The sequence below is a fragment of the Megalops cyprinoides genome, chromosome 11 (assembly GCF_013368585.1).
Source record: "Megalops cyprinoides isolate fMegCyp1 chromosome 11, fMegCyp1.pri, whole genome shotgun sequence".
In the NCBI taxonomy this organism is placed as follows: domain Eukaryota; kingdom Metazoa; phylum Chordata; class Actinopteri; order Elopiformes; family Megalopidae; genus Megalops; species Megalops cyprinoides.
Window position 1 is genome coordinate 29,222,163 of NC_050593.1, and position 22,270 is coordinate 29,244,432.

The 22,270-nt window shown below is 38.3% G+C and overlaps 1 protein-coding gene across 2 annotated transcripts in view; it reads left to right on the top strand.

Moving 5' to 3' along the window:
• The window catches only part of LOC118785545 (protocadherin-9), a 190,402-nt gene that overhangs the window by 114,969 nt on the left and 53,163 nt on the right, over positions 1-22,270 (top strand). Inside the window, exon 4 of one of the 2 annotated variants that reach the window (XM_036540269.1) lies at positions 4,830-5,031. In XM_036540269.1, coding sequence (XP_036396162.1) covers positions 4,830-5,031 — 202 coding nt within the window. The remainder of the gene's footprint in view (positions 1-4,829; positions 5,032-22,270) is intronic. The other variant, XM_036540270.1, reaches the window with a different exon arrangement.

Sequence of the window (22,270 nt, forward strand, 5' to 3'; positions counted from 1 at the left end):
TGTTCCCATAGAGAGGAAGCATAATCTTTGCAATGAAGTGGGATGCGGGCATGCTTGTTTTGTATTGACTAAACGGAGAGCATATCTGGTTGGTTACAAAGTGAAAACAAGCTCATAATGAATGGTGACAACCATGATAAGCCATGAGATCATGTAAATTGGCAGTGGCGTTGACTTAAGCTGGTCTTATGCTAATACTTTTCCAAGTGACTGCTGGGCACAGAAACTCACACATTTGAAAGCCCTGTCAGATATCCCTATAATTGAACATGGTTTAAATAAATCTTCTGGCACCCTGTTTCATTTAAATGATAACGGTTATTATGTGATATGTTTCCCAATCATCCACTCCCCAGATGGGTTGTAGGCACAGAAATGAAAGCAAATGTGATTGGAGGTCTGTGGAAATTTTGCTTACTGCCTTTCAGGTATTGTGAAATGTCACATTAGTATGCCTGTAGTATAAAATATTAGAAATACAGTTCTGTTTTTTATACATAAATAGTGCTGGACATATTTTCTTAAGAGTGATTTATGCACAGGCACATGGACACACACACACACACCTAACCGTACAGTGAATTTAGAAACAAGTAACCCAGTACAGAAGTATACAGCATCTGTTTTTTCAGTGTAAAATGAAATATGAATGACATAAAATAAATGCATCTTAGCACTGAGTTTCAGTCATAGTGAATTCCCCCACCCTGTGTTCTGCTGCCTGAGCTTTCACTCTCTGCAGCCGCACTCACAGTTCCTCCTTCAGGCTCAAGGACATTTTCTTATTCTTACCGTTGACTTAAGTGTCCTCTACATACATTACCAATATATGCAGCAAACTGACACAATGGAGTTTCTCAAGGCAACATTGCATTGGAATGACAGTGTGAAATGGTGGAGAAAAATACTGAGTAGGGTTCTTCAGCTGAAAGTAAAAATGTAAGTCGTCCTCTATGAATGCATCTGCTTAAAATAATCTTTAAATGAAAAATAGCAATTATGAAGTATGAGTGAATACAGTAAATCAACTGGGAAGGAATACTATCAGGATAATTGAACATTAGGTGAGATATGAGATATAATTACACAAGAATTACTGGTAATATTCCTTAATGAAAAACACTATTCCTAGAATTCGGGTCTGTGTGAATGAGAGGCTTAGTAAAGGTAGTTACGTACTTTACTTTTCACTGGTATCAATGTAATACGTTCTTAAATCTAGAAGGGGCAAAGGGAAATTCAAATGTCAACCAATCAGTATGTCATCTTAAAAACTACCCGCTCTTATATTGCTATGATAGACAGCTGTGAAATGTAGTACAGGTCATGTAAAGAAATGGTTACAGGATATAAGCTAATGAGGTAGCTCACAGTTGGTTGGCCATTAGTTGTTAGTCTGTCAAAAATGCTTAAAAAAGTTATCAGATAACATTGAAATTACTTTTTATCATGTGCCAGTGCAAGCACAGTAGGTACCGATGATATACATTCAGTTACAGTAACCCCTAAATCTGATTATCTGATATCTAGACATCTTGCTAACTTTTATAGCAAGATGAAGAGAACATTTTAATTTAGAATTGTATTAGTCCTATCATTTTTACTTGGTGATTGCCAATTTCTGTTTTGCGGTGAAATTTTCAGGGCAAAAATTAGGATCCCCAAGTCCGTATGTATTTCTTATACTGACATAGTTTTCCTTTCAATACGTTTATTATTTTAAATCATGCACTAGTGCTTTGTAAAGCAGTCCAGTTTTTATAAATTGATGCCTTAAAAGGTTAAAAAAATACAAGCAATAGACCTATGATCCAACATTGTCTGTGCGGTTCAACAGGGAACGGGCCCTTATGCCCGGTGCTGAATGCAGTAAGACCTTTTCTTGACCATAGTAGAGCAATCACTCCATCACTGTTGAGGCAACTGAAGGCAAAAGGTCAGCCATATTAAGTGAGGGCAGACCAGGGCATGAGCAAATGTGTCACTGAGTGACAGCTTGATAAAGGGCCAGAGAGGTGGGATGCCAGTAATGAATACATTCAAAGGAAAGCACAGGTACTTGTTGGCAATTTGGGGATGTTATTATGTCCTGCTGCTGAAGACAACATAAGCAGTTGTCATTTCCTGCTGTTTTGAGTAAGCCTGAACAGAGGAAGCATGAAAGAAACAAATAAATAATAAGTAGTCCATTTTACGCAATCTTTTATGGGTCTTGCTTGCACCAGATCCCATCTCCGATGAGTCAAAGAAAAGCTTGCCTTTCCTCAGATATTCCTTGTTTACCAGGCTGATAGTTAATGCTTTCTATGGCTTACTAGCAAACAAACATGAACAAACTCATTCATGATTGACAGTGCTTGCGTCTAAACCTTAGATTTGCATTTATAAACAAGAGACGGTCTAAAACTGGCATACCTATCATTCCAGTCTACAGAGACACTTTGAGCTGGACGCTTCCAATGACTGTGGCACAGCAGGACACCAAGTCATGTAAAATCACTTCACCTAGAGTACAGCAGCGATATACTGAAGAGAACAACACAAGACACTTTAAAAGTTACCTACTTAAAAAAATCAAAAAGGTTGAGATTTGTCTTTTTCCATAATAAATTGTGTGTGGGAGGTAAAACGCTGAGGTTCAGGAACTGAAGAGGTTTTATTATAAATTATGATGTAACTGTGCAATTGGGCCTGCTTTGTTTTGGATTTTACTTTAAAGAGCAAGTCCTAGTAAATGATGCTGTTAATTTACTTTAGTCAAGTACAGTTTTTTCCTATATCTTAGCTTGAGAAGAACACGAGATGAATGCAGTAATGAAGACACTTAGATCTGTTATCCAATTAGGGACAAACCGCAAAGTGGAAGGATTGAATTGCTCTCTAACAGGAAATTTATTTCACAGCTCCCTCATTCAGCAGTGAAGGCAGATCAATAAAATCTCTATAAGATCTGTTTTTCCCAAAGGCAGTATTTGTGGAAACTCAACTGGTTGCCTTTGACAGTAATTGTCCAGAATTGTAATGAAATATTGAATTTAACTAGTAGCTAATATCCATTGCGTATGTAAAATAAAGTACTGGCAGTAATTTAGAGAGGGCCTTCATTTTAAAACTGCACCGTGTTTTGTTTGTTTGTTTCTTTGTAATGCCATTCATTTTAACTCTGCCGACAGCACAGTAAGTTTCTTTTTTATTGAATGTCACTCCCTTTCTGGCTTGTTTTAAATGATATAATGAGGTAATTTGCATTTTCCTGAAATTAGGTGACCTTTACTTGTGCCAATAATTACAGTATGCCTGCTGCACTCCCAATCTCACACAGACAGAAGCCCCTCACTCAGAAAAGGTTAGCGGGCCGCTCACTTCTGGACTGGGGAAATATCATTACAATGTGAAGCAAGAAGATGTTCAAAATTAAGAGGCAAAAAAAAAATCTAATGCATAATTTTCCATAATTTCAAAGGAAACGGTTGCAGTACATAGTCACTTGTGTTGAAGTTACACTGCCTGCTGTTGCATGACCCATGTGCAGATGAACACAGGGTTGCATTTAAAAAAAAAAAAAATCAGAATTTTACATGTCCTTCTGAAAGATCACATCTTGCAGCCAGGATGCTAAGTAAGCAGACATTTAGGGTATACAGTAAATCTGTCAGCTTCACGGTACTTTAAAACCCCTGCCTCATGCACATGTTGGGTATGTGGGTGATACCAAGCCAAAGGACACACAATGCACAAATCCTTGCCACATCAGCAGGATATTTTGACTGCAGTTGCTCAATCCCCCATCCCTTACACATTCTGCTTCCTTAAAGATATGTCAGTAACTCCATCCTGAAATTCTAATCAAAGTGAGGTATCTTTGTTTGAGATGAAGTAACAGATTTCATTTAGATTCTACACAAATGGCAAGCTAAGGTGGATTGAATGGCATTCTCTTGTCATTATACTGTCCCTGTGCTGGTATAATCTTAAAAAAACCTATATTCACAAATACTGATTTCAAAAAACAGTCCAGCATGTCTTTTGCAGTAGTGCTAGCTGCAGTTAATATTGACTTCGGCAACATAAACTTCCTCTCCCAATCTAAATCTATAAATGAATCTAATATTGTGCTATGATTTGTCAGAGGTAGTTCATTTTTTTTTTTTACGTAACAATGCCAAAGATGATCCCGCTTATACGTGTCAGATAATTATGTAGCAACGGAAATTAGGCAGTTGAGCTAGCGGTGCTAAACAGTAGACACATTTTTGCCGAGTCTTTATGTTTGTGCAGCGAAACGTGGCTGCACTCCAAAACTGAATCATGAAGGGTGGGCTACAATCCCCCAGATGCCAGCATCAGATATTTCCCACAGGCAATAATTTCCCTTGAATGAAACAAAGCAATTAGCACACCGGAAAGCCATAGTGCATAAGTCTGCCTTCCCCCCAGAACTGTATCCCGGCTGCGGTGTGGTGTAGCGGTGAGGGAAATGGGCTTCTGACAGAGAAGGCTATGGCTCAAGCGTCTCAGGAATCTTTTCAGAAAGGTATTTAAACTGTGTTGCCTCCGCGAATATCCAAAAAGTCGAACAAAATATCTAAGATGTGGTTAGTTACCCTGGATAAGAGGATTTATTAAGCAAATAGATAACGGTACTCATATCACTCACCCCTGCCTTTCTTAAAATGAAATGTTTTCACCCATTCAGTGCTGGTATCTTCCTTGTTTGCTTGCTTGTTTTTGATATGTATCAGTTAGCATCAAGCACATGGGAAAAAAGGGTTCTCTGTAAAAAAGGGAGAACTAACAGGTGTGTTCTGTGCTCTCGCTCTTGGTTCTAGTCGCAGCGGCGTGTAACGTTTCACCTGCCTGACGGTTCCCAGGAAAGCTGCAGTGACAGTGGTCTGGGGGACCACGAGCCCGCGTGCAGCGGAGCGCTCCTCTCACACCCTCTCCCTCTGGTTCAGCCGCAGGACGAGTTCTACGAACAGGCCTCCCCCGACAAGCGGACCGAAGCCGACGGCAACTCTGATCCCAACTCCGGTGAGCTCTCTTCTTTTTATCATGCCTGATGCCTAGGGCTGCATGATTATGGCAAAAATCATAATCACGATTATTTTGGTTAATATTGAGATCACGATTATTTAACACGATTACTCTTTGGAAACATCATGCATTTATTGAACTTAAAAAAAAAAAAAAAAAAAAAAACGTTTTAAAACGTATGTGTTATTAAGCTTCTCATAGTTTTCAGTTAGCATTTGCTCTATTTTAACGTTAAAACGCGTTTGTTTTGTTTTCTCAAAGCTAAAATTAGCTAGCTAAACTTTCCAATCTAGTGCTCTAATCACACCGGTTTTAGTGTACGTGCTAAACGGCAAATCACACCGGTGTGACCATACGTGCAAAAGGCTTAACAGTGGATTTTCTTGAACTTCAAAGATAATTCAACTGAAAAACAAATAAAAATTATATACATATATATATATATATATATATATATATATATATATATATATATATATATATATATATAAATATAATTTATTTTATTTAATATACATTTCAATAGATAATGCGGCACAGTAGTCGTTTTATCTCGATTATCTTGTTTTCATAATCGTTGGAAGCCAAAATCGTAATTGAAAATAAAATTTGATTAATCGCCAAGCCTTACTGATGCCTTCTCAAGCACACGTGCAATCAGAGAATCACAAACCAATTCAGTCATGCATTCATCATTCATTAATCGGTCAAACTGTCAATCATCCATCTCTTCATCCATCCATCATACACACATCCATATATTCATTCATTCATTCATGTAGTAATTCATTCACTTACTCATCAGCTATTCATCCCACCATCCATTTGTTGATCTATTATTCATGAATTCACTCATCCATTCATTCAGTCATCCATCCATCCATTAAAACATTGAAAGGGCTTTCTCATTCTCTGAATCTCCTCCTTACACTTAATGTACTGACATGATCCCATTACTCCCTATAGAGCTGGTGTCCCTTACTATCACCCTAGAGAAAGAAACAGGACGTCACTCCTGTGTCATAATAGGAAGACAGTGTAGTATGACCAGATTTCCCATGATGCACCGCAATGAATTTTATCTTGAGAATGCTCAGTCGTAAGGTGTAGTGTATCGTTTTCAAAAAATATAGAGAGTAATAACTGGAGGAAGTAAATCAGTAAGAGTAGAGGTTGGAGAGAATTAAAAGTAAACATCCAGCATTCCTCCAGGAATTAAGTTGTACAAGCCGGCTGTAGAGGATCTCAGTGAGCTTGAGCCAAACCCAGCTGGCACAGGATTGAAGGTGTGACCACACCCTTGGGCCGGGCTCTTGTAGAGAGCAAGATCTACTGAAGATGTCACATCCAAAAAGGTCCTTTTGGTTTTAGTTATCTGGTTACCCATAAGTTTATAGGAGGAGAACCTCAAGCAGATGTTGCTTAAGTGATTCTTTCTGGTAAATGTCCAAGAGAGTCTTTACACTGAGGGGAAGCACATTTGCAAAGATGTTGGCTCAAATGTACATATGTTCATAGATACATAGAACACACATCTATCAGCTGTCTGGCCATTGTGGATTACTTTTCTCTCTATATAATATCTGGTGCAACTTCGTGTCCATATTTGTTGTGCACCTGCTGCATCTGTTTGTGATTTATTTACAAATGATCTCCCTTTTGAAAGGTTCACATGGGGAACATGTTAACATTTTACTTCCAGTGGAAATGTGAACTGACCCACTTTCCTCTCTCTACAATTAACTCTTTACGACTAGGCATAAAATGATTATATGTCTTTTTGACTTATTATCTGTGACATGAGTGTGATAAATATGCAAGCAGTATAATATTTTTGTCATATTCCAGCATTTACCTGTTCAGAGATCTTTAAAGAAAGCCAGCCAAATGTGTGTCTATCCAGGGAACATATTGATAGAGACCAACTGAACTTCAAGCAACACTAGATCAATTAAGTGTGCACATTTATACACATCATATCCCTCACATTTTCATTGTTTATAACAATATCAAAGAACATATTCATGGAGGAAGTGCTTTGCCACCTTTGATAGCATTCGAAGAATGACTATAAGGACACTGGTGTCCATAGTTTTAATCTACATAAACATAATGATTACTGGGAATATACAACACGCATCAAGGAGGGACACAGCTTCCTTTGCCACTACACTGATACTATATAGCAAATGGTCTGTTACATATATGTTGTGTCACGTATATATTGTGTTAGCAGGGTGATCTCAGTATTATGCAGTGGTGCTGCTCCAAAGAGATATACTCCAACCATGCTTTTCCATGCATTTTACAATATTCTTGAATTGACATCAGCTTTTCTCAGTCTAACAAGATAGGGGATGAAATACATGAACATCCTGTAGAGTATTACTGGGTATTCAAGGAAAGGCATTAAGAAACAAATGACTGCCCTTGGAAACAATAGAGAACAACATTATTTGGCTATATTGTTTGTAATGGAATACATTAGCCTTGTAGGTCTCTCCAGAGAGGCATGTTTGCCGAATAAATAAATACCATAAATAGCCAAAATGGAATAAGCATGCCAAATACCTTTATTCATTATGCATGACCAAAACCTTTTAGACACATGAGTCTTGTTTTAAATATATATCCTATCATCACTTCAATTACCATTCAAGAATTAAACCTGATGAAAGATTAGGTTTGTCACTAGGCTTATCTTTCTTTTCTGCAGATACGTGTATAGTGTATTATGCCACACTGAGGGCTTTAGGCGGTATTTACTGTGGTGAGGAACCAGTAATACAAATCTACTGTGTGTGTCATGAGGTCAACTGCAGAATTAAGTGGCAAAGCAGCACTGCTTCATTTGTTGTCACATAAATATTTCTTAAACGAGTATTTCTTAAATGTGTCGACTAAATTCCCGTCAAGCACTTTTTTCCTCTCTTAAACATTAATTGATTTATTCATACATACATTTATTCATGTATGTATTTATGCGTTTATGAATTTACTATGCTGAATCACACAACCCAGGGCAGGAGCAGTTGCTGTCAATGGCTGATGCCTCTAGAAGTTTCTATGGTACTGGTGGTCGTGAAGTAGAAGCTATGTGATTCATCGGGTGGTTCAGACTGTGATTTGCTGAGAACATTTTTTTTTTCCCCATGCCCTGCTAGAGCTGTATGTGTGTTTCCCCTACAGAGCATTATCATGGTAATATGAGAAGGGAAACAGAATGCAGGCTAATGATTCAGATGACTATCTTTGTCATACAGACTCCATCCAGCGCAGAAAAAAAAAAAAAAAATCCCATTATAAGTCACTTTTTCCTCTCTGTGGTCAATCACCATTTCAGAGATTTGCCACACTTCAAGTGCCTATTTTTCCCAGAGTGTTTGTTCTTAGCGTTTGTTTTCCTTTTCTTTTGAGACAAAAACACGAGCACAGTTCTCCTGAGAATCTGGATGTGTTTGCATGAGGAATGCCTCTCTACATCCCTGCGTTCCCGGTGAATGGCTGTTTTGTTTAATGAAACTTGAGCCCCTCCTCAAGCATGCGTCTTGCATATTCATGGATGTAATTATATGAGGTCTGAAAAGATAGCGCCAATCACTCCAAGAATGGGGCTTTACTAAGTTATTGCCAGAGAATGTATGTTTGTCCGTGATGCATTCAGCATTGATACAACATTGATGAACTCAGCATGATACAGCATCATTAGCTTCTGTTCAGACCATTCACTGCATGAATGCATCACGCTGCACAAATAAGTGTAGAATATGCAACCTTTAAGAGCTATGTATTGTAGCTTCTTTTTAAGGCTTGTTCTAAGATTGGTAGATGTCAGGTTTTTTTTAATCATCTATCTTACTTGAAATTATATGCATATTGTGCTATTCATTAGTGCATTGTTCATTCTAAGTTGGATGTTGTAGGGAACTGTGTGCAAGCTGGTTGAAAGCTAGATGTTGTAGCTCTGTAATTAGTGGATGCCAAACAATTGTGCCATGGTAGCTCCTCCTAGGCAATATTCACTTGGAATGAGTCATTTGGAGGGCACCTATCTCTAAGAGTGCCCCATGGAGGTGAGAATAGATAAGTGCATACATAAATGGCTAATTCATTTACATTAAGAATATTAATGATTTTCTTAGCAGATGCCCTTTTCCAGGGGGATTTACCAAGCTTACATTTTACATGTTATAAGTTCATACAGTAGAATAATCACTGAAACCATGTGGGTTAAGTACTGTATCTTCATGAAGGGAACAGCAGTGATGTGTAATACAAATGGGATTTGATCTCACAACCTTCTGGTATTTAGATGTTTAAATGATTTCTGAACTTATTAGCATAGTCTGATTTTTTGGAAACAATGCTTTTGAGGAGATTTCTATGATTGTTGCTTGAATGCATTTTTAAAAATATCCAAATATGTGTATATACATATATATATATATATATATATATATATATATATATATATATATATAATCATCAGAAAAGTCATCAAAAGGCTCATCTCATCGAAAATGCTCTGTCAAATATCAGACTGGGAGAAAGATCTTAGGGGATGTACATTCTGACCCCTTTGAAGGTTTGTTTTAAGTTTAGTAGGTATCAGTTCTAAATTGCATAATGCATAATTAGTTAATCACATGAGATTTTAAGAGCAATGCTGTCATTTTTTTTTTTTTTACCAGCTAGTCAAATGTGCTTGGATTCAAACAGAGAAATATAGGTCTTGTCAAAAATTTCAATCAAAAAGACTTAACGTCATAATGTTGTCTTGATTGATAAATACATGAATTAATGCAGACATGCCTAGTGGTTGTAGATCCAGTTTCATCTGCAGAACTGAGTATGACTCTGATAATTCGAATAAGTCAAATCATAAGCTTCTACCACTGGGTTTGATGTGAAAGAACAAGTGAAATGGTTGCACTGAGGAAAGAGTGACTGTGTTCCTCTTTGACTGTGAGCAACAATGCGCCTTATGCGAAGGCAGTTATTTTCCCATTGTGTGAGAGGATTTATTGAATTGGGTCGGCAGAGAAACTACGCAGGCGAACACATTTGTGTACAGCCGCAAATTGTTCCGATTTAGCACAATAAGACATTCCAGCAAATGCTCTTTGTAACACAGGCGTGAAGATTAATTTGTCAACTTCCAATGATCTGTAAAGACCATACGGAATGAAGAGCTAGTTGTTTTGCAGATTAAATTAACCTTTGATGTTTTAGGTGTTCAGGTGTTTTTTGGCTCAATATCACAGATTTGTATTCATTTCATTATTCTCACTATAAAATGCATGTCTTCCGTTGAAGCGGTCATAGTTCAGGAAACCGGAAAGTGGTAAAGTACTTCCATTTTGCAACAGCGAGAGTGAGCAGATGGTAGAGAGAACGTTGTGATACTACATATCCACTGCAGTACAGCTGCACTCTGCAGAGACATACACTTTGGACATCACTGCATTTGAAGAATGTATGAGTGTTTGAAACCAAAGTGCATGCCATATCTCAGGAATGTCCCAGGAAATGTTTATTGTGAGTATTCACAGTGTTTGTCCTGAAAAACATAACTATTGTGCATAGTACAACACACTTACCATCGAAGATACTGTATGTGTGCATGAGATCAAGCAATGTTTCAAAAAGCTGCTTAGTGAATGCTGTATAGTATAATAATCTCATCTTCATTAATATATGATAAGCAAAACCATCATAAGTGGTTGGCTGTTTCGGTAATTTTTGCATTAATCAGATGCATTAATCCACTAGTTGATATGCAGCAAGTACATGATTCTCTCTATTTTGTTCAAAATGTAATCACTGCAGGGGATAATTAGGAGTTACTCATTATTTGTAATAATTTGATCCATGTGCTAACTTTCAGTTTTTGTATTGTATTTTATGTATGTATATTTATACTGTTATTTATACTGCTGTATAAACTCCTCTCTGTCTCATCTCTCTCTCTCTCTCTCTATATATATATATATATATATAAAATGCAGGATTTTGTAAGAAATGCAGGCTGTCAGGCAGCAAAAGGTTGATATAATCTGGTGCATCATAGCTCATAAATTAGGTTTCATCTCCAAAGCACTAAAAAGGTGTTCCATTTGCAAAGAGTATCTTTCAGTGGGAGTATAAGTAATGACATACAAGATCCACGCCTTGTGAGTCAGATCTGTCTCCTAAGACCTGAGCCAGGATCGTGCACTTCTGCCTAACAGGGTTTAGAGTCGATTCATTAATATTTGATGGTCAATTGTGTCAAACGCTGCACTCGCGAGTCGAAGAGAACAGAGGAGAGAAGTACATCCCTGAGATGAAAATTACATCATTTACAGCTGTCAGTAGTGTTGTCTCCAGGTGTGTGTTGCAGTGCCTGGGTCAAAAAATGATGCTGAGTGGTAATTGAATTTAAGAATGAGTGGAGGGGAAAGGGAAGCTGGGGTTCTTATTAGAGTTTATTGTCTGCTTATTTCGATAACAGTGATTGAATATTAGTTTTTTTAATATAAGCTACTGGTAAAAGTTTGCCAGAGCACAAAGTACATCTTACATGCATGATTGTTGTGATGTGATAATAGACACTATTATTATCTATCTATTATTATTATTACTTTTTAATATATATTTTTATGTCACAAAATATTTAGTGATGTGTTGCTCTCAACAGCAAGATTTCCCAAGAGCTAGCTTGCTGTGCTGCTAATTTTATTGTGCTTAAATTGGCAAGCTTGTGAAGCATGAAAGAAACAGTGCAAGAAAAGGTGAGGGCCATTATCAGTTTAAATATGCAGAGCTTCCCTTTTTGTAGTTCAGGCCAGGGACTGCATTTGACTCTGGTTACAACAGTGAGTTTAGACAACTGTTGCATTGTGTGGGTCATTGTATACGTGAGTCTGTGAGTGATGCAACACCCTTGAACCGAGTTTTAAAACTACTGTGGCTTTTCAAAACTATTTAAAATTTAATCAATGAATGAAATGTGTGTTCAGCATAAGTGAATGTGCTATCACTCAGGTACATCCTTCTGAATCCTTCTTGTAATGAATTGTGACTCTAGCTGGTAAAACCATGTTCAGCATGCTGTAGACATGGACCCGGGTATGAAAAATCACTTTAAAGCATGAGTGAGCAATTTAGGAAGCATGAGATATGTTTACTGATGATTTTGTTGGAAAGCTTTCTAGGAGCAAGTTTATATTTAACCAGTCAATATGTCCAGGACAGTATGTATGCATATGCACACACACAACACTGAGAAATTTTCTCTTGTCTGCTTTGGTTATTTTGAAGAGTCTTAAGGGTAAAAAATGTTGCTGGTTTTGTTCAGTGTTGTTCACTTAACTGAACTTGTTACAAAGACTCGCTGATATCAAAAGAAGACATGGTTATGTGTGAATTTAATTAACAGATCATTAATGCAGGAGAAATGTGCAATGTACATTGAAAAAAAAAAGAAAATGAGTGAACACTTTATCAAAAAGCCTAGCCATTGTTGGCTGACAGGACACACTCCATGTAAACAGAATCTTCAGCCGTCTTAGTGTATAGTGGGAAGCAATAATATATAGTGCAAAGAAACTACCCCCCAACCCCCCACCCCCCACCCCCCACCCCCCAGCCCACACTGCCCATACAAGTACACAACCACTGAGTCATGAGCTCATCATCTTATCTAGAAAATACTGGGTTATGGTTGAGGCACTTTGCTGAACAGCTTTGCACGCGGTTCATCAGACAGTGTACAGTAAAATATGGAGTGCATGTCACACACAGCGCAAATTATGTCCTCTTCCAGCATTGCGCTGGAAGGACCAGACTCCGTACATAGGGGTAAAATCCTCGCTCTTAGCCGTGCACAGAGAAGTTGGTTGCTTGTACAAAGATTGAGAGTGACATTAAGCTCTGGAGTCTTCCCCGATGGAATGGGAGCAGAATTTCTCTTGAGTGGGGCGTATTTATTGTAGTTGCACAGCCCCTGAAGGAGGGAATGTGCAGTTATCAAAGATCATGGCTAACATATAGACAAACTCATGTGAAAATACAGCAAACAAATACATATAGTCATAATAAGGCATTACGGTGCACATTAATTATAAGAAAATATCCCATTTATTTTTCTGGCCTCCATCATTTGAGAACATATCTAGCAGATTCCAGTATCGTGTATCAGACCGGAGGAAGCAGTGGGCAGTGAAGCAGTTCTTAAGGCCATCACGCCAGCCTTCTCTAGCACATAGGGATGACTGTAGGGTGGCTTCTCTGGGAGTTGGGGGCTAAGTGCTGAACAACACAATCCTTATTTTTTCTACCATGAAAACGGAAGCAATTTCATCATCTATCATTTATGATTTTGAGATGATGGAAAATTCCCCCGTTATGCTCTGAAAGACTCTGCTTAGACTCCTTCTAGATGCCCTGTAAAGTTAGGATTCAGAATTTTTTTTTTCTTTTGTAAATTTCATAAGTAAAATCCATTTATGTATCCCTTTATTGTTGATTGATTCATTGATGATTTTTCCTTCTTCTTGTCTTCTTTTTATGTGTCCTCATTTCTTATGGATTGTAGTTCAAAGGAATGCCATTCTTTTTAGCACTACTTCATAAACAGTGGGTTTGTTATGTGTGTAAGTAATAAAAATACATAAAGGGCTGGACCATCATGCATGCTATGCAAGAGCAAGTGACTATTTTATTGTAAAAAGTATAATCAATTAATACTGCATGTTAGCACCAGTGTTACCATTGCCTTTGCCCTAATTGCCTTGACAAATTTTATCAAAATACAACCAGTGCTAGCATCATTAAAAGGACAGAATGGATTTAGGATTATGGTAATACACAGACGATTACCAGCAGTCTTAACAATGTTGGATTCAAAAGAACCATCATTTGAAAACTTCCTGACACCAGCATAAAACATACATTACCCACATGTACCCATTGTATACATGAGATTGCATGTACCACTTGAAAGTGTCATGTACCATTAATAAGAACTGGCTTTTTAACCAGCCGTTTTCCGTTCAAATCCCAGGAAGGGCCTTTGTTTTTCCCTTGAGCAATGTAGCCTGAACTGGTTCAGTGAGTATTGGGAAACGTACATTCATAACCATTAAAGATGTTATCTGTAAACCTTGGACTGTGTAGGCAAATAAATTAGATTTGTTAAGCAAATATATTATAGTAGTGCACATCTGAGAGAGCCCTCACATCCTCGGAGCCTGTCTGATGCTGTGGGACCAGTAACTAGAGGGTTGCTGGGTTGTATCCTGGATGAGATACTGCCACCGTACCTTCGAGCAAGGTGCTTAATCTGAATTGCTTCAATAAACATCCAGCTGTATAAATGGATAACATGTAAAAATGTAAGCCATGGAAATCACCCTGGGTGAGGGTGTCGGCTGAGCAGATAAACTATGATAAATGATGCATGGTATCGTGTCACTGCAGCTGTTTAAATGTGCCAGACACGTTGACTTTCCTGGGAGTTTACTTTATGTGATGGCATTAGGAGAATCTGCCTGGATTGTCGGCATCAAGGCCATGCTGCTTGGCGTGCACTTACGTGCACTACAGATTTTTGTCATAGACACACATTTTCCATACAGTTGGCAGCATTTCAAAATGATCATATTGCGGTTTTTGCTGTGGTTTCTGTGGTGAGAGATGAACAGAGATTCAGAGGGCTTTGCAGGATCCATGACATGCAGACAGTCCAACTGGAACTTCTCCTTAAGTAGATGTTATGGAAACATACATACACATAAATTGCAAATATTATTGGTACATACTTTGAAATTCATAAAGTGTATCTATGGCCTAATACTGCTAGCCAGCGGGGTGGAACAAAGATTCATAAATCAGGAGGCAGCATTAATCTCTCACAGGTATTGGAAACCTAAATCTCAGTAAATATGTTGCCGCAGGACACAATGGATTTAAAGGATTTCTGTCTCCAAAGAGAAATTAGATGGACTCAGAAGTCAGGTAAATGGAAAAGGTTGCTCAAGCAAAAAGTTCCTACACTATTAAATGTTAAGCACTGTCTAGAGGTACCTCGGTCATTAAGGAGTGTGCCACAGTGGGGATGGCTGCGGGGAGAATATGTGACTTAATGAGCAGGCTTAGTTTCTGTCCGACTGCTCAAACCATGTCTTTCATCCTCAAACAATATATAACAATATACCCCAAGCTTATGTTCACAGACATCATAAAAGTTAATAAAGTTGTAATTGGCTGTGTTGTAATCTTATTTATTTATTATATTTTGTCCAAATATATGTATTTCAGCATAGCATAATTTTTCTTATCATTGCTTGCTTAATGAAATAATGCATTCCTTTTTAGGTTTTTGAGATATCTGGATGGAAAGGATAGGGGAGACCATGGATGATTTAATTTACTAGGAAATCAAGAGCAGAAGCTGGGAATATTCAGTTTTAGCTGCTACAATGCCAATAGAGGAAACAGTCCTAAGACATGACGTTATGAGAGTGATTTGGCCCAGCACAACCCTTCAAGGGAACAAAGACATGGTTGGCTTCAGGTTTTCAGTGTATTTTCAATTTGCATTCACATCTTTATGATTCAACAGACAAAGAACTGACAATGGAAAAAATAGGTTTGTTATTATTATCTGTACCCATTGCCAATTACCCTTAGCCAGTTAAGCAAGCTTGTGATATTTACTCCTGTCTGCTGACAAATATTTCATATGGCATTCATCTAGGTTTGGACGAGTGAAAAATAATCTTCTCAATTCTCATTGAGAATGGCGTTTGAGGCTTTTGTCTCCGAAACGGCAGTGTGGCAGGCTAAAATGTTTATCTTAGCATTAGCGTTCCTCTGACGAAATCCTACTTTAGCGATGCGGTGGCACAGCAGTGAAGTCCTCCCTTAGAAAGCGATCTTCTGAAAGCTCACCTCCGCCCCTGTGAACTGATCTGGGCTAGTGAGGCCTGTGATAGCCAGTAATCCCCAGATGTGCTCTGAATGCAATGCGACTCAGCCAGGGCTGTTCAGAGAGCGGTGATAAACTGTTGGGTCTCAGGAGTCATTTGTAAACTCACCCAAAACTTGATCTAGCACAGTTACTATGAGGATTTCATTTTAGTGGTGTAAACAGAACTGAAAATAAAAACCTTTTTTTGCCATTTTGTAAGACAAAAGGTAAAGCCAGTGGGTTATCTGGCTTTTGACTCATCAGGGAGAACTTGCTTTTGGTTCAGTGTGCTATTCCCTGCTAGGCCTGTAGTATATAAAAGAGGCAGAGATTTAGGCCTTGTCTCTTTTTTTGTTCTGTTTTTAGGTGTATTTTCAAATGTAGATACAGCAAATTCATGGGGGCTTACTGATGCTTGGGATTAAAAAAAATGAAAATTGTTGGACCCAAAAGAGAAGAACTAAGCACCGCCATGGCTATAATTTGTAAAATGAGCATCTACAGCATAACGTCATAACATCAGCTGGCTGAAAAGGGGACTGTGGACTCAAATTAAAATTACAGGCTTGCGACAGGCTAAATGACTAAAGGACATAAATGAGACCAAGTGACGTTATGTACAAAAATTCCGTCAGGGAGAAGCATAATTCAGTGCTGGCTGGGAAGCTCTACCAATGAAACAAGACATGTGCTGGGTGAGGGGAGAAAAAAATCCATTCTTGGGTGTGATTGGGTCTCCTCACCTACAGAGAGAACTGGGCCGTTGAGCTTGGTGGGCAAATTAATAAGAGGTTAGAGGAAGCAGGGGCATGAGAGACAGATGGAGAGATGGCAGGTGGAGACAAGGTGAACACGCGGGGTGAGAAGTAATCAGACCGAGTCTGGGCTTCCAGGCAGGAGGTGATCATTGGTGGAAAAGCATTAAAGACAACTTGCTGACAAATGAGATGCAGAGCAAAAGTGGAAAAGATTAGGCAAATCTTTCTGCATTCTGATGGAGAGGAGGCGACAGCATGCATAAAAGGGGGGGATGTAGGGGTGCACAGCTGTGGGTGGTGGAGGTGTGGTGTGAGTGTGTGTGTGTGTGTGTCTGTGTCTGTGTATGTGTGTGTATGTGTGTGTGTGTGTGTGGGGGGGGGGGGGGTGTTTTTGGAGTGAGGTGGAGGGCGGAGGTTAAAACCTTTCAGCTGAGCATGTTCATAAAGGGCTTGCTTGAACACTCTCTATTGAGTGTCACAGCTCAAAGTTCAATTCTTTGTTGCGGATGGAAAGATGAACCGAAATACTTTTCGATTCAAACACGGGGCAAGCTTGCACATAGAAAACGTAGGATGATACCCATAAAATGACACAAAATATGAACTACAAAAAGTATTTCAATCTCTTTTTTTTGTCTGAATGTCACATTTCCTCCACTCTTCGATTATAAAACGCAGCCCTGGAAATACTGGAGAGCAGAAAGAGTCACGCTGTCATTGAGAAGTAAAGCCCCTGGATGCACTTAGGCATTTCGCATTCACGGTATAAAAAAAGAAAAGGAAATTAATCCACATGCAGGTGATTTAAATGTCATTCACGATTTGGTAAATCCGCAGGTTTGACAGCTGATATTTAAAGGCGTGTGTTGCCGATGTCGTTCTGTAATTGTGTGGCGGCAGCCATGCTGTCCTCAGAGGCCCATTTTTGGGAACAAAGCTTTCCTCTCTCTCTCTGCGGCATATGCGCATGATGTGAATGAATGATTGAATTAATGAATCAATGAATTAATTAAATAACAGATGAGTGGATGACAGAATCAACAAATTATACGCAATGATATAATGCCTTTCATTGCGTATAATTTGTTGATTTATCGTGGGTGGAGAGGAGGGGGTGGTTCAGTTATGGCACACCATTACCAGCGTGTGTAGATGTGTAGCTGCCACCTGAGTGACGCACAGTAGCCATTTTGCACCAGCACGCTCACCACACATCAACAAAGTAATATTTCTTCACGCATAGTCTTTTATTTCTAAGAGCGAACATGTCAACCATGTGATTCAACATTCCCCGTGACTCAGTCCGCTAGGAGCCCCGGCAACGGCAGGGGGGCTCGGGTTTGGCTTGGTGAAGCTGACGTCAGTCAGCAGCCCTCCAGTACCGCAAGCAGTTATCGCTCCCACATCTTGTGATGTGCATCGTGTTGACATGCACATCTGTCCCATTATTCCAGGCACGTTTCATTGGGTAAGGTTACGCGACCCACGGCAACGGCTGAACTGTAGTTAATGGGGCTTGCATTCCGCAGCTCATGGGCATTTGAGGAAAACGGGGCCTCTATGGCGGCTGGTCCAGGCGTAAAGAATGCTGCTGAACGTGTTGCCACTCATGCCCTACAAACATCAGACCTACAGACATCAGTCTGAGTAATAATAATAATGATAATAGCATTAATAATAATAATAATAAGAAGACTAAGAGGAATAGTTATCATGTTTATTTATATTTATTTTTAAAACACACATTTTGAATCTTGAAATTTAAATATATAAACGATGAAAAGGCATATTTCAGTGATTACATTACCAGACTTGTGCTGCAGCATATTCATAAAATATGTTTTTAAATTTGGTTGAGGTTTTTTTTTTTGTTTTGTTTCATCTACAACTCCAACAGGTTATACTTGAAAGCTCAATAAATTATGCCTTGAATCAGACATATTTATAAAAGATGGAAATTCTGCTATGCTCTCATGGACAGTATATCATGTGTTGGCAGTCTGGCTAGACTTACTCACGGTGTTGTGTCAGGCCCTTCCTACAGCAAGGCTAAGCTGTTATTGCTCAACCCATTATAAAAAGTCAAAACTTCCAGTTCAGTGTGTCAGAGTATATGCTGTGCAAAACCTTTCTCACCTGGCAATCCGAATGAAGCCCAGATTTTTCATTTTTGCACATCCTGCTCCTTAGTTAGGACATGCAGCCTCATCTCTGCCTGATACACGCTTTGCCTAATTTAGTCTACATATTATTTCTGTGACTTTTTTAATGTACTATATAGTATCTTCACATTCATACATGTATTTTGTCAAATGCAGTTATACTCCACGAAACGCTGCTTCACTGTGTGGAAGCTGATATTTCTGTCTCGACTCATTAGACCACAGTGGCATCAAATCCTCAATTATAAGGCCCAGCCATTACTGCGGGGCACCCCCTGGGCGTTTGAATTTGATTACCAAACAAATTACCACAGCACTGACACCAGGAGGCAGTCTTGACCTGAGAATCTCCTCTCACCTTCTTATCTCAGAGGCTCTGCAGTGCAACCATAAATCATCTATTCGTCTAGAAATGGTAATAACACAGCAGTCTGTGGAGATGTCTTAATTTATTTGGTTATTTCTTTATTTGTGTCTGTAAAAGTATACATTCAGTTTCGCTGGGGAAAAAAGGTAAACCAAATTTCTGTATTATGACAAAATGTAACCAGTCTTGCACAAATGGATTTTTTTTTTTTTTCTTTGAGAGGCGTTTACCATGGATGTCAATTTACTTTGTGCATAGTGTAGCTGGCTAAAGTTACATGCTAATAAATACTAGTTGGAGTTGTTGATTAGCTGTAAGCTATCGTCACAAAACTAGCTACATATTATACTCTGTATACTGTGTGTATGTGAAAATATAATAACAGTTATGATTATGATTATTATTGTCATTACCCTCTTTGCTGTACTGTTATTTTACATGAAGTTGGCAGGTGGAAGTATGCCAGAGTTCAAGCACAAACACCTTTAAAACATAAGTTGCTTCATTAGAGCAAATACGCAAATCCAATTTTAATTCAAGAAATATAAAGGATCCTGGAAAAGAACAGATATTTTAGTAATAGTAGCAGTAGTAATAATGTCAGCATGGAAAACATATATAATGTCGTTCTAACAATCAGTATGCATTTCCATGCTTGTTATTACAACTTTGTTTTGTCACACACTGCCCATAACGCACTTTTTTCATCGTCTTTCATGGTAGTGTACCTTACCAAGTTCTTTATCATCTTCTCAAACAACAACTAATGTATATTTATTCATTAAAATGAATAAATAAATGCTTATACCACCACTGAATATTGTCTGCAATACTTGCTGCTATTATCCTTCTTCAGCCATTTGTCCCACATTTGGAAATAATCAAGCCGATGTTTCGCCAGTTTGATTCTGATGGCATCTCGCAAAAATGTTCGACGTTACACATGTAAATGCCAATATGGCTTCCCCTTTGGGGTAAATATTTGCTAAATGTCTGTTCGAAAGTCGGTTTTCCTCTTGGCAAACACGGTGAGAGACTGAGATGTATTACTGCCATGTATGCAAATGGCAGCATGACAACATTCTCAGATGTCTTCAGCATTCTCCTCATGACACACCTGGGGCATGTTTATGTCATATGATTGGTTTTCTACCTATGCATCCTCGCTTTCTGTTTTTATAAACAATGGGTGGAATGTGCTCTGTAAGGTATATATAAAAAAAAAAGCTGAAATCATCAAATAAGAATGTCTTTGTCTATTTCTCCTAACGTGAGTGATGATGCTTACATCATTATTAGATAATGAACTATTACATATGGAATATCATTATGACAGCACTTTGAAAGATTAATTTTAAATACTTGAAGAGATGTGATTGCCCTAAATTTGTATGGTGCGTGCTCTTCAAAAATATAAATGTATTATCCAATTGCACTTTTTTTCAAAAGCTTTCGAAATCAAACTTCAGTTGACAGATATTTTGTAGGGCATGACTTTCGCTGGAATTTCTGTCTGTTTTGAAGCATTGTATTTCTAATCTGGATGGGATCCATGATAATATTTTGACTTTTTGCTTGGATTTTTGTTGGTTATTGTGGTGTGAAGGCCATAGATGTTGGAGCCACTCAGGCTCAACATTGTAAAATCAATACTGTTTAAACTACTTTCACTTTTGTTTCACATATTTTATTACTATTTACATACTGTAGACTATTTCACTGGTATTGCTTAACTTTAAACGTGTAGCATTCAGTAGAGCTGTTTAATTATGTAAACAAGTGTCACAGCCCATTACATGACATACAGCTGTAGATAAATCATAGGGGACTCAACAACATGCTAGGCACATTCAGTGGAGAAACCAGTTGCACAGCCAGTGTGAAATCAATGCAAACTCATGCTGACAATGTCACAACAACTATACAGACATTTGTCACCTTCTTATCCTGCCTGTTACTTGGGCAAATTAGACTGGTTGAGGTGAAAAACTGCTTGATCCATATAGTTACCCCTCAGGGAAAAAGCAACAACTACAGTGTGCAGGAAATGCTATTGTCAATTTTGCTGCTAGTGAGCGCAAAATTTAACACTAGTTTTGTAGCATATGGACAACTAATATACTAGACTTTCTGGATACACAGCCAATAATATGTTGACGTCACACTAGCCTTGTAGGTTGACAGCCAGTGTTATAAACCTGCATGATAGCTCGCTAATGATATGTAACGTGTTTGGTTACAATGTCCTTGTAGCATGCGGACAGGCGATGTTATAGGCTGGTTGGGTAGCTGCTAATAACATCTTAAGTTTGTGTTAGCTTTTACCCTTCCATCCCTGAATAGCAAAACTGTCAACTATATATTCAATTTTTGTGCTATCTGTTCTCATAATCCAGTAAAGTCACAGGTTCATCCCCTCATTGCAAACAAGCAATGTTTGCAACAAGCAACTGAGCTCCAGTTGTAATGATTTATTTATCTGTTTGTTCATTGTTGTTTTATTTATTTCTTTTTAATCTTCACTAAAGTATCTTGTGGTTTTTTTTGTTTCTTTTTGAAATTAAGCCATAAATTGAATACCTTTGGCTACCTTCATTTCATATCTTCACAAATCTACCTGGCTTTATATTATAGAAGTTAGTAGACAAACACAAATAACAAGGAATGGATACACCACAAGATATAATACACAGCAGGATTATTCATTGGAGGATGAACATATCCTTTGTGATAAAGGCAAGCCCATTTTTGTCTGATCATCTGAAGCAAAGCTATGGCAATAATTGCCATCACCCTGTCATTAATGTTGGCTTTGTCTGCAATATTGATGTTGTTGTTATTGATGTGAATATGCTGGCAACACTGATCCTCCTTGCTGTATGAAATCAGAAGTTAACCTTGACCCGGTGTCTGTGAAGATACATGAGAGCAATAAGTGTTACCTTCAGAGAGATCCCAGTGGACAGATCTGAGCATGTAGATGGGAGACCGAAAG